Source organism: Pan paniscus, chromosome 4 (assembly GCF_029289425.2).
Source record: "Pan paniscus chromosome 4, NHGRI_mPanPan1-v2.0_pri, whole genome shotgun sequence".
NCBI classification, from domain to species: Eukaryota; Metazoa; Chordata; class Mammalia; order Primates; family Hominidae; genus Pan; species Pan paniscus.
In genome coordinates this window covers 92,122,352-92,135,655 of record NC_073253.2, presented here as the reverse complement: position 1 = coordinate 92,135,655, position 13,304 = coordinate 92,122,352, and the positions used below count along the sequence as shown (strand labels likewise).

The 13,304-nt window shown below is 41.9% G+C and overlaps 1 protein-coding gene across 2 annotated transcripts in view; it reads right to left on the bottom strand.

The window, feature by feature from the left end:
• Positions 1-10,826, bottom strand: part of ERAP2 (endoplasmic reticulum aminopeptidase 2) — a 58,466-nt gene extending 47,640 nt beyond the window's left edge. Inside the window, exons 1-3 of one of the 2 annotated variants that reach the window (XM_003817930.6) lie at positions 9,414-10,826; positions 5,675-6,371; positions 1,996-2,134 (exon numbers count right to left, since the gene is read on the bottom strand). In XM_003817930.6, the coding sequence (XP_003817978.3) occupies positions 1,996-2,134; positions 5,675-6,249 (714 nt within the window). In that variant the 5' untranslated portion in view covers positions 6,250-6,371; positions 9,414-10,826. The remainder of the gene's footprint in view (positions 1-1,995; positions 2,135-5,674; positions 6,372-9,413) is intronic. The other variant, XM_034960263.4, reaches the window with a different exon arrangement.
• Positions 10,827-13,304: the final 2,478 nt, after the last annotated feature.

Here is a 13,304-nt window from a genome sequence, read left to right as displayed (position 1 = left end):
CATCTCCTGAGGAAGCAGAAACTTTTCAGCCTGCAGTCTCGTCAGCTGCATCTATCAAGATCACTGGGTAATGACTGAATTCTATCTTCATTTGGTCTGGGCAGCTTGTCTCAGAGATGGTCTTCACCATGGTACAATGCCCCCAAATACTGAATGGATACAGATCCAATAATCTGAAAACATTTTCTTCAAGCTAGTCACAACTCTTAGACAGGCTCTTCCCCACCTCTATCCCTGAGCCCTTTCTGGGAGTCAGGCTTGTGATGATGCTGACTGCAGCTGATTAAGCATGTTTGACATGTTGGATAAGATTACGATTTGCTTTGGCAAGAGAAAATAACTTGAAGCATTACCATAAATTATCTAGTCTACTTTGATGGCAAATGTTTTTGCTACTAAATTCTACAGAATTTAATTTTGCTGAATTCTATTTGAAATCTATTTCTAAGCTCCAATAAAGAGGAAGGTACTGATAAAATACTGTAAGAAAAGTCAAAGTATATACAGGGCTGTAATTTTTAAGAACTCTATCCAGCAAATTAATTTTCCCCAACAACAGTCTCCATTTTTAGGAAGCTGATTCAACCAGTGTTCTCTGGATATCCACTCCCAGCAGATGAGATGCTGTCTTATGGTAGGGGCTGAGAGCTGGGGTATTATTGTGGTCTTCTGACCAAACTCAGCAGCAAAACCATTTAGTCAAGTGTGTGGAGGGGTTACTGGCAGAGGCGTGAGGCTGTGAGACTATGGGGAAATGCGTCTGGGCTACTAGAAGGCTGGTGGCAGAGATGGTTCGGAGGCAAATGGGCGTTTGCTATGGTTTATCCCCACCAGATGAAGACGATACAGTCCATGGAGGCTGAGTTTTGTTCAGAAACCTGGAGTGACCCATGTAGATTAACATTGCCTTAAATGGACATGTATGGGGTATTAGTGTAAGTTCTTCCAGGATGGTGATGTAATCCCCAAGTACAAAACACTGACTGCTAGACAAGGATTTAGCTGTTTTCTCAATACCAGCAGAAGTTTACTTGCATGGCAATTGTCACCAGTGAGTGTGTGTTTCCTTACAGGATGAAAGAGACAAATAAGTGTCCAAAAGATATGCTGCCTCTACTAGCACTTGGACCCTGCAGGGTCCCTGAGTTTGAGACCAGGCTGACTAACGTGGTGAAACCCCGTCTCTACTGAAAATACAAAAAAAGTTAGTCAGGTGTAGTGGTGGGAGCCTGTAATCCCAGCTACTTGGGAGGCTGAGGGAGGAGAATTGCTTGAACCCAGGAGGCTGAGGTTGTAGTGAACCGAGATCACACCATTGCACTCCAACCTGGGCAACAGAGAGAGACTCTGTCTCAAAACAAACAAACAAACAAACAAACAAAAAACTTGTATAACCACAATTAATAATTTTCATAAATAAATTTAAGAATTACTTGTGAAACTTAAAAGAGGGGATTTCTAAGTTCCATCATAGACTTCTAGATCAGAATTTCTTGGGTTGGGGCCCTGCAGGGTCCCTGAGGTCCTTGCCACTGCAAAAGGGGTCTCTGGACCATCAGCAGTGGCTGGAGGCTTGTTGGAAAGGTAGAACTTCAAGCTTCAACCCAAGACCTCTTCTTGAATCAGAATCTGAGTTTTAGCAAGATTCTCAGACCATTAATCTGAACCCTAAAGTTTGAGAAGTACTGCTCTAGGAAATTCTGAATTTCATCCCTGGCCAAGAAACACAGATTTAAGATACTGTTTCCATATGAACACAAAATATAAATCACTTTGCTTGGGAAAAAAAAAGCTTCCTGTGTAACAATGCCCCAAACAGAATGATGTTAATGTCTAGAATGATTGAAATTATGATGATAGATAGATAGATAGATAGATAGATAGATAGATAAAAACAAATTAATGGCTGAAATCCTGAAAGCAATTTTAAAAAACAAACGAAGACTGAGTCTCAACTTGAGAACAATTTCTAAAAGTTTCTGGAAGTGAACATACCTTTGGCATGTTGGATAGTGCAATATGCCTGCTCTCTCTTCGTATCTTGATTGAAAAGTTGGCTTTGAACAACGGTTCATCAAAGCAAGGGAAAGCCATGCGTGCCTGGGTTGGCTCAAAATCTGTTACTGCAAGAATTCTGTGAAAAGACCCACCCCCAGCCAAAATGCACAAGTGAAATCAAGAAGAGAAATGAATGTGTACATTTAGCAAACAGCTTATCAAACCTGGGGGTAATAGACTTGATTTCTCAAACTGCAATCTTTGTGAATCTCAACTGTCTCTTTGAGGAAAATGAAGGTAAAATCTTATTTAGCAGCCATCAATCATAAGCAATGCCCTGTTTTGGGAATGCTAATTACATTATTTCATTCATACTCAGGTCAAACAAGGATATTGAGGCTCAGACAACTTGAATGACCTTAGCAGGATCCGTAGCCAGTAAATGACTGAAACAGTACACATGTTGTCTACATGTCTTCAAAATTCACTAGGAAATTAAATGTTCAGTACTGTCTCTAAACCTGAAAGGGCCTCAGATAGACATTTGAGTAATTGTGTACATGAGTGATGTCCTAAGTTGTATTTCCAGGAAGCAGATCCTGACTTATTGAGAACATCCTGCCAGGAGAAACAGGTAAGGGAGTGAGGGAAGCAGGACAGGGAAAAGGGAGAAGCCAGTCAAGGGTGCAGGACAGGCAAAGTCCCAGCGTCAGCCTGATTCCCAGGGAGCTCCGGGATGCAAACTACGCCTTCACGTGTCCCTCACTGGAGGCAAAGAGCTGGACTTTCATATCCTTGTACCATTGTTGGCTAATGGTCTGTCTGTGGCACCTGTGCCCCCAGGTACTTCTAGTTCTCTCTGCTTGCCACTCTTCAGACGATGACAGGTATAATAGATATATACTCTGATAAACTTCTCTACCCCAACACCAGGATATGCCTGAAACTGTACAGTTACAGATTTACTCTTTGGACTTTAAGCTTCAATTAAGAAGTGAATTTGGAGAGCAGATTTTGACTGGAAAAGGAGGGGAGAATAGAATAGCTCAAATAAGAGGGAGAGAGAGGTCAGGAGGGAAAAAAGAGAAGCTGTCAGGATATTTTACTTCAGCTTACTTTGTTTCTATGACACAGGCTGGGAAACTGAGGCTAGGGATGTAAATGATTCACTTGTGGCCTCAAGGTTTTATTTGTATTTGGTAGCAGTTTCTGCAAATGTAAAGGAATTCTAACTGGCTGGAATAATTTTCACTCACATGAAATTTTGGTTGTAACAAGTCTACATTGAAAAAACAAAAAAACCTGAATCTTTGTTGCTTACACGATTCATTGAAACTCTACATGCAAAGTGTGATCTTCTGCATCTCAAAAGAACCACTTTCAACTGAATTATTTGTGTAGTTTAGATGAAGAAGTGAGGAAGAAAGAGAGAGAGAGATTCATAAGATTCAATTGACATTGTGCAGTACATTATCATACATGTCAGACCTACTAGGTGACTGAGTATGAAGGGAACTGACTAATTAACCATAAGGAGCATCAGGAATAGCCTGCAATTAATCACGGGAGGCATGCTGGGAAGTCCTACAGCTTTACTCCAAATATCTCCCCCTCTCATCTCCCACAGCTCCCAGAATAGTATCCCTAAGATGTATGTCCTTTGGATGGGGCCTTCGGCATTTGAAAAAAATGAAAAAAGCCATCATTGTTTATGTGGTGCCTTAGTGAGAAGAAGTTGACACTTTTCCTATCCAATACTGTGCTGAGCCTGAAAACAAGCCCCTGAGGATTGTGGCTGCAATGAGGGGAAGTGTCACCAAGGGAATGTGGAAAGAGAGGAGCCTGGGGAAGAGTTGTCCTAGGTGGATGGCTGCAGGCTGTGCAGTGAGCACCCAAGTGGGGAAGGGAAGAGCAGGATGTAGTAGACACAGCTAGTCACTTTCCTGATACCCATTTCCCTTCCTTGGTTCCAATGGAATCCTGATTTTATTCAAGAAGGCAACAAGTCCAGATAAGAGAGTTACTTCTTACAGGCTCCCTTGTGACTTGGTGAGGCTATGACTCATTCTGGTCTAGCTGAAGTCATTGGGTGGGAAATCTTTGTAAAGAGTGTTAGATTCAAGTGGAATGTTTCTTTTTGCCCTTATCTCTCCCCCATGTCCCCCTTCTTCCTGCCTAGAATGTGGACTTGATGCCTAGAGGTGCAGCAATCATCTTGCAAGTATTAGGAAGAAAGCCATAGGATGGCTGAGCAGAAAGATAGAAGGAGCCTGGGTCCTGGATGACTCTGAATAGCACTATAGCAATCTGAGCTGCCCTACTTCTGGACTTCTTGTTGCATGAGAAAAATATGCCCCTGTATGGTTAAGCCATGGAATTTAGATTTCTCCAACTGGCAATTGAACACAATTCACATAACGTGAGAGTGCACTGAGCCAGACTCCTCTTACCTCCCAGATGGATCCTGGCCCTGGGAAACCAAACCGTCCACTCTATGAAGCATCCTTGATTCTTCTCTTTCCCTCACCTCACATGACCAATATGTCAGCAATCTCTGTTGTTTTGCCCTCCAAAATAACTGCCAAGTTCAATTGTTTCACTCCATAAGCACTGCCACTAGCCTGGCCCAAATTAGCATCACTTCTTACCTGAACTACTGCAATGACCTCCCAAATGATTACTCTGCTTCTCTATAACATACCCTCAACACAGACTTGATCTTTATAAAGCATAAATCAGAGCAGAATCTTCCAGTGATTTCCCATTTCATCTGAGTTAAAGTCAAAACTCCTTACAAGACGCCCCAAGGCTCCACATGATCTGATCCCTTTCTCCCTCTTGTTCGCTCTCCTCAGCTCACACTGGCCTTCCTCAACCAATCCCACTTTAGAGCCTTTGCACTTGCCCCGAGATGTTCTCATAACTGTCTCTTTAAAAAAAAACTCAGCTCTCAATTTAACTTCACTTCCTCAACAAACACTTCCCTGCCCAGTCAACTGAATTAGTTTCAATCTCCAGCCACATTTTCTACCTTTCTTGCGCCTTGTTTTATTTCATTCATAACACTGGCCAATTACCTTGCCAATTTTATTTATTTTCTTGTCCTGGTTGTCTCTTCCATCAGATCCCACCATTATACATTCAGTGCCTAGTGCAGTGCCTGGCACATAGTATGTGCTCAATGACTGTGACTTGATCAAATTGACTATATTTCTCAATTTTCCAAACTAGTTCCTTGTTTCTGACTATTCGATATGAGTCATGGCTGTTACCCAGGCAATGTATACTTTGTCACTTCCTCTCTCCCAATCCCAGTCTCACTTACATTTCCTTCTGGTCCCAGATGAAGACTCACTTCCTTTGAGAAGCATTCCCTATTTCAGCCCTTTCTGCACTGACCATCTCTTTCCCTAGCACATAAGCATATCCATCATATCAGTCATATACTGGCCTCTCCTCCTAGTTATTCACCCTCTAGCTGTTTATGCCTCTGAGTCCTGTCTTTGCATCTCTACTGTGGTTTCCTTAAGGAATGGTAGAGCTTTTCCTTCTTCTGGGTTCCCCATAGTTTACTGGATTTCTCATAAATGGCTGCTGAAGTCTGCTCCTGGCAAAGAGATGTAACTCGTAAGGAAATTATCACAAAAGAATGTAAATTACCTAAGCAAGTTCTTACCTTGTTTCACCACCAAGAGTTCTGTATGTGCTTTTATAAAACCCTTCAAAGCCATCACCTAACTTGGCTTGGAAGTCAATAGCCACATAGTATTTCAGGTGAGGCGTAAGTTTCTCTGGAACCAGCAGTGCAATTTGTTCATGAGCAGGGTAACTCAAAACTTTCAGCTCTTTTCCTGGTTTCATGTATCTTGAATCTTCCTCTGACTGAAGGGTGGCATTCGTGATTTCAAGATCTTTGCTGTGCAAGATGATAAACTGGGTAGCATTGCTGACCAAGACTTCAATCTTCTCAGATGCAACAAAGTCCAGAGAGGTGAGATTGGGGTGGACAAAGAGGTCATAATGGAGGGGAATGACCACACTGGGGAGCCTTAGCGCCTGCCAAGGAAATCGTTCCCCATTGGTGGCTACTGGGAAAGCCCCAGGATCCTCAGTGAAGTGATAACTAGATGCAACTGAGAACTGAGAACAAATGCATATTTGGGGCAAGATGGCTGCTAAGCAGTAAAATCCTCTGTGAATGTTAAACATTGGTTTTCTGTGTGAATTAACCATTGCAGAGGAATGGAACATGAAATCTATTCTCTAGAAGACAAGTTAATATCCAGGCTAATCTCGTAGTTCTTCATGGCACTGCACTGGCTCCAGTTATGTCACATGGGGTCTGAACAATATTTTCAATACATGAATTTAATCTAGAAGAAAAAAACACACTTATAGCATGACAAAAAAGATTTCAATTTACAAATAAAATCTTAAACATGTAAAAAGGTATGTGTGAGTAAGGGAAAATCTGCTCTCTGTCAGAATTAGGCCAAGTATCCACAAAATAGAGCAGAAATTAAGCTGTTATCTGGTTATTACAAATAAAAACCCTTTAGGACTCCCCCCAAAAACCCTACCTTAAAATTGAATGTAATGAATTTCTTCTGAATTCTTGTGCAGCGAGCAGAAGGCAGGTGTGTAAATTCATTGCATGTTGAATGTTTTTAACATTTGGTTATATTTTAAATTTTTGTTTATTTATTTATGTTTTAGACAGGGTCTTGCTCTGTTGCCCAGGCAGGAGTAGAGTGTGCAATCATGATCACAGCTCACTGCAGCCTCAACTTCCTGGGCTCAAGTGATCCTCCCACCTCAGCCTCCAGAGTAGCTGGAACTACAGACACACACCACCACACTCGGCTACCTTTTTTGTAGAGATGGGGGTCTCCCTGTTACCCAGGCTGGTCTCAAACTCCTAAACTCAAGCAATCCTCCCAAACTGTTGGGATTACAAGCGTGAGCCACTGTGACCGGCCTATTTTATTTTTATTCATTTATTTATGTTTTTGAGACGGAATCTCGCTGTTGTCCAGGTTGGAATGCAGTGGCACTATCTCGGCTCACTGCAACCTCTGCCTCTGGGGTTCAAGTGATTCTTCTCCCTCAGCCTCCCGAGTAGCTGGGATTACAGGCATGTGCCACCACACCCAGCTAATTTTTGTATTTTTAGTAGAGACGGGGTTTCACCATGTTGGCCTGGCTAGTCTCGAACTCCTGACCTCAGGTGATCCACTTGCCTCAGCCTCCCAAAGTGCTGAGATCACAGGTGTGGGTCACTGCGCCTGGCCATATTTTATTTTTTTTGAAAGACAATGTGTCACCATGTTGTCTAGGCTGGCCTCAAATTCCTGGGGTCAAGCAATCCTGATGTCTCAGCCTCCCAATTAGCTGGAACCACAGGCACACATGTAATTTTAAGTGTATGCCTGAAAGTAAACTGTGCAAGATGTCTCTATTTTGTCTTCATAAGTCACAAAGAATATTCTATATATATATTCTATATTCTTTGGATACCAGATATTATTATTATTACTACGAATGGCATTGAACTTCGCCTCTTTCAATAACATTATCTGAATGGCCTCATTTTATGGCTACTGGTGTAAAGGTTGCTGGTCAAGGTAGGTATTTATCCTCAGTTTATTTTCAATATGTCAAAAGCCATGGAAATAAATTTTGAGTTTATAATATTCTTACAGAATTTTTTTTTAAGGTTTGGTTCTTTTCCCTTTACACTACTTTTGAAAGCACAATTAAATCAAACTGAATTTGCTACCTTTGTAAATAGAACTAAGTTTCTTTCTTTTCGAAGGGTAAAGCTACAACACATATAAAATTAGGACAAACAGCATAGTTAATTTGGGGGAATCAATTCTTACTGCCACCCTACCACCTGCCTCTACTTACTTCCTTACTGCTCCAACTCAAACCATGAAGGTTTTCTCTGCTACTTCTTCTTTTTATAATCCTTAACAAGTTCTGCAGCATTAATTATCCAAACAATTACTTCAATTTTTCAATTTGCAATATTAATGCAGGTAACAGGTATTCTTAAAGGAACAAAAATAAAATAATATTAAATAAAGATACTTCTCCCTCTTTTTAAAAACAAGCATTAAATTACTGCTACAAATCTCAGTGTTCCAAGAATGTCTGATAAGTACACTCGTAATTGGTCTATTAGCTTGAATTCTGGAGGGTTTAAAAAAAATGGAGTGGCTTATTATGTGGGTCTGAGGCTTTGGAATCAGAGTGCCCAGATTCCAACGCTAATTCCACCAACCTCACCTACGTGATCATGGGCAAAGTTTTTGATTTTTTGAGCTTCATTTATCTCAACCATAAAACAGTGTAATAATTATACCTTCCTCATGCTGGGATGATTAAATGAAATAATTCATGTGAAGAAGTTGGCACAGCACAGCATGGAGCATATAGGAAGTAAGTAATTAGTATTGGATATGAAATTATTATTGAGGTTATAACTTGCATTCAATGGCCAAAATGAAGGAGTAGCTCTGCCCCCACTTGTAGCAGACACTCCTAGAGATGTACTTGATTGATAAGAGTAGAGAGAAAAGCTTTACTCACACAGTCTTTAACTTTAGAACTAGTAGGGGTTGTAAAGGCCAGCTAGTACAAGTCCTTAGTGTTCAGATAAAGAAACAGGACCGGGCACAGTGACTTAGGTCTGTAATGCCAGCATTTTGGGAGGCCAAGGTGGGCAGATCACCTGAGGTCAGGAATTCAAGACCAGCCACACCAACATGGTGAAACCCTATCTCTACTAAAAATACAAAAATTAGCCGGGCGTGGTGGCACATGCCCGTAGTCCTAGCTACTCGGGAGGCTGAGGCACAAGAATCCCTTGAACCAGGGAGGTGGAGGTTGCAGTGAGCCGAGATCGTGCTGCTGCACTCCAGCCTGGGCGACAGAGCGAGGCTCTCTCTCAAAATAAATAAATAAATACATAAATTAAATTAAATAAACAGATGAAGGAACAGGATGGTGACTTCTCAAAATCCACACAGGAAGTCTGAAACAGAATCAGGACTAAAACATAGCTCTTTGCCCTTCGGTCTGGTGGGCTTTCTATTATACTGCACTGTACCTTAAATAGCAATGCAGTGAACAAAACATCCTGGGATTGAAGAGGCAAGAATTGTCACAAACGCTTAGAAAAGACAAAAAAATCTCTGAAAGAGAGTCAGTGCAGTAGAGTCTTAGATCAAGTCCCAGCCTCAACTGCATACACTTTCTAATACAGCCGCGCCCAATTCACCCCGGTCCCCCAGAACCTTGCCTTAGATTACAAAACCTTCTCAACACAGCAGTTCTATACCTTCAGTTCATTATTCTTATTGAAAAATTCTAATTTTAAGACAAACCCAAGAGAAATGTTGATAAGTTACCTTAAATCATGCTGCTGCAGATTTGACTGAAGGGGAATTTATTTTTGCTTTCACTTTCTGTTCTAAGATTCAGAACTTTGCATGCTTCCTGAGTACAGTAAGTACTAGCTGGTTCATTATCACGCTGGTGTGAATGGAGCTTAGGATAAGAGCTTTATTTCAAAAAGGACAAGAAACTTTTTGTAGAATGCACAAATAAGTGGCTTTGGAGTAGAAGCCAAACCATGGAAAGAAAGGATCGCCAGTGGCTGCCACTTCTGCTGTTATCACCTCCGTTCCCTTGTCCCCAGGGTAAAGCCTTCAGAACATAGTTTATGTTTTTTAGTGCCAAGTTATTGTCTTAGGAATTGATCTTGAACTTCTCCTTGTGCTGCATCCTCAGTGCTATGAAATCTGACTTCTGCCCATCCACCCCACAAACGTAACTCCGAGCTTACCAAACACCTCCCGGGCAGCTTCTGTGATCTTTATCAGAGGTGATTATTCTCAGCTTTTCCATGTCTGTAACCACCCTGTCTCCTTGGGCACGAGGGGACTGTATCTCACGCTCATCTCTTTGATCTCTCTTTATCTGCCTGTTTGAGTGGGCTTCAACTTCCTCTCTGCTCTGAATATAGGCCTTCCACAAAGATGAAACCTCTGGCCTTTGCTGTGCCCTCTCTTTATCCTTTCCAGTACCCAGATTTAGCATTTATCCCCATTCATCCCACATTGCTCCCATTGTGATCCCTCCTTCAAGGGTTCTGCTGCTGTAATTCCAACAGCCTGATGGACCGACAGTACATGGATGTCTAACCCTAACCTGAACCAGAACCCTGACAACTCAAATAGTGTTTTCTTTCCCCAGATAAGCACCCTTTGCTTTATATGCTTCCAGCCTTCTTCCATTATCTAGGATTGAACCATATAGTTAGTTACTTTGATTCTGTCCCTCTCCAATTTGTTACCAAAGCCTGTTGATTTTTCCTTTTCTTTTTTTTTTTTTTTTTTTTTTTGAGATAGGGTCTCACTCTGTCACCCAGGTTGGAGCGCAGTGGTGCCATCCCAGCTCACTGCAGCCTTGACTTCCTGAGCTCAAATGATCCTCCCACCTCAGCCTCCCAAGTAGCTGGGGCTACAGGCATCCACCACTACACCCAGCTAATTTATTATTATTTTTTTATAGATGAGGTCTTCCTATGTTGCTCAGGCTGGTCTCAAACTCCTAGGCTCAAGTGATCCTTCTGCCTCAGCCTCCCAAAGGATTGGGATTACAGGCATGAGCCACCGCAACTGGCCTTTTTGAATCATTTTCAATCTCTTTCTATCCAACTAAGAAAAAATCCCACTGCTTATTAAAGTAGTCCAGGTCCTCATCCTTCCTCACAATGGCCTTCAATCATGTCTTCCCAGCTTCTCAAGCTCAGCTTCTTGCAGTTTACTTGTACAATGCCACCAGATTAATCGTTTCAACTACTGCTCGACCATGCCTCCCCCACTGCTCAAGATCTTTCCTTGATTTCCCCATTTACAGAGGGGCAAGTCCTAGTGTGGGAACCATAGTGGCCTACTGGCAGCCTATATGCCAACCTATAGTTGTTTTGTTTGAATCACAGTCTATTAAATGGCAATACATCCATACAATTTCTATTGTCAAGTGAAATATAACAAGCTTAGCTCTTATCATGTTGCAGACACTCTTCATAGACTTGTATCATGTGCCTTGTCCTGCTGTGGTTTGTGTTTGCAACCTGTGTTTGGCCCAATAGCACATGTTGCCATGATTAGATCCTAGTTAAGTCTCAAGCTTTAATTTTTCCACCTTTCTACATTTTATTATTTCAACCTGAAAGAACAAGTCGATAAAGTAGAAGGGGCAGAAAGGAAGGCAGTAGCCTACACCTAAGGCCCGAAGCATAAGACTGAATGGGGTCCCTCAGAGCTGCATTTCATGTAGTGAGAGGGACACCACAGGAAGGGGGATGGCTGGAAGCCAGTGAGTGGGAAAAAGAAGGGGACAAAGACGACAAAGAAGAGGAGGCCCCAAGGGCTTATCTACGGACTCTAACTCTGCAGGGCGTGGGGGCAGGTAGAAGAGGTATAGGAGGCTGGGAGTATTTCTGTGATATTCCTTGTCACAAGATCCAGCCTAGCTGTGGGTATGTGGGCGAGTGCCTGTGTGTTTTCAGAGCTCTCTCCTGCCCACTGGAACAGAAGTGGTGATGGAGAATGAAGAAACAGGCTATGGAATTGAGCTGCAGAATCCTAGAAGTGAAAATTGAGCCGGATTCAAGTACTTGTAGCTTATTTAAAAGAGTTTCTCAGCAAAATGGGCTCCTAACTTTTCTTTTCTTTCTTCTTTCTCTCTCTCTCTCTCTTTCTTTCTTTCTTTCTCTCTCTTCTTTCTTTCCTTCCTTCTTTTTTTTTCTTTTCTCTTCTCTTTTCTTTGGGATAAGCTTTGGGAGGTTTATTGCTTAGGGAATTCATGTCTCAGTTTTCCATTTCATCCTGGTCTCTGAATTGTCTCTTACTCAGAGAGACCCTCCTTGTTGGCTCTAAGGCAGTACCACCCCTCCCATCTAAGGCAGTATCACCATCACCAAGGCCTATCCTGTCAGCCTGCTTTTTGTTTCTTCTTAGCATTGGTCAGTTCCTTATACTTCATTATATAGTTGTTTGTTTGTTTTCTTGTCTCCTCACTAGAACATAAGCTTTTTGCAGTAGCAACTCTGCCCTCTAACTGCTGAGTGCCCAGTATAGAGCAGAGCCTGCCATATAAGAGACCCTCAACAAATGTTAGCTGAGTGGGTGAATGCATTTTCAGTGTTTTAGTTTTAGTTTTTGTTTTTTGTTTTTCCTAGATTGCCCAACACTTGCTTCATGCTTCAAGCACATCAGGGTGCTTTCCACTTCTGGATGAGCCAAGTGTTTCCTCAGCTTTTCTGCACCTTCCTCTCCATTGACCTAGAGTGTCTATGGAACACTCAGAGTGTCCCCTGTGTAAACCACCTACCACAAGGTAAATGCCAGCCCCAAGAAGCCACTTTGGAAGTAACACATGCTTCCTTTCCAGTCCCTAACTACAGGCATTTGTTTAGTAGGTCTACTGGCCCTCATCTGAGGCTAACTAGTTTGTGTTTCATTTTCTTCCTCAGATTATCAACTTCAGGCGATGGGCCACGCACCAGGATTCCACCTCTTTCTAGCACCTATCAGTGTTGCGCACATCACAGGCCCTCAACAAACAGGTGAGAATGAATGAGTTAAAAGTGAATTTTCCAAAGAGATGAGACTTTATTGTCAAAATGTTTTAAAGATTTCACGAATTTTCATGATTTTTTTTTTTTTTTTTGACAAAGTCTCACTCTATCACCCAGGCTGGAGTGCAGTGGCACAATCTCTGCTCACTGCAACCTCCACCTCCTGGGTTCAAGTGATTCTTGTGCCTCAGCCTCCCAAGTAGCTAGGATTACAGGCGCCCACCACCATCCCTGGCTAATGTTTGTATTTTTAGTAGAGACGGGGTTTCACCATGTTGGTCAGCCTGTCTCAAACTCCTAACCTCAGGTGATCCACCCACCTTGGCCTCCCAAAGTGCTGGGATTACAGGCATGAGCCACCGCACCCAGCAGAGAATGTCTATTAAATATATTACATATGTTTCTATCCTCTTAGGGTGTTCTCAACAGATTTAAATCTTAATGACTTCATTTTTTAAAAAATTATAAACTGAACCTAGGATCAAGAGAATTGAAACATCTTCTTAAAATAATTCACTTCCTCATCTCCAAATTAGACACAATGATACTTTGCTACAGAGGATTATTGTCAATCCGAGAATCAATTAGGGAAAATATATGAAAGACAATTCATAAATGTTTTGTAAACTTTAAAGTTCTTTACCTGCATCAG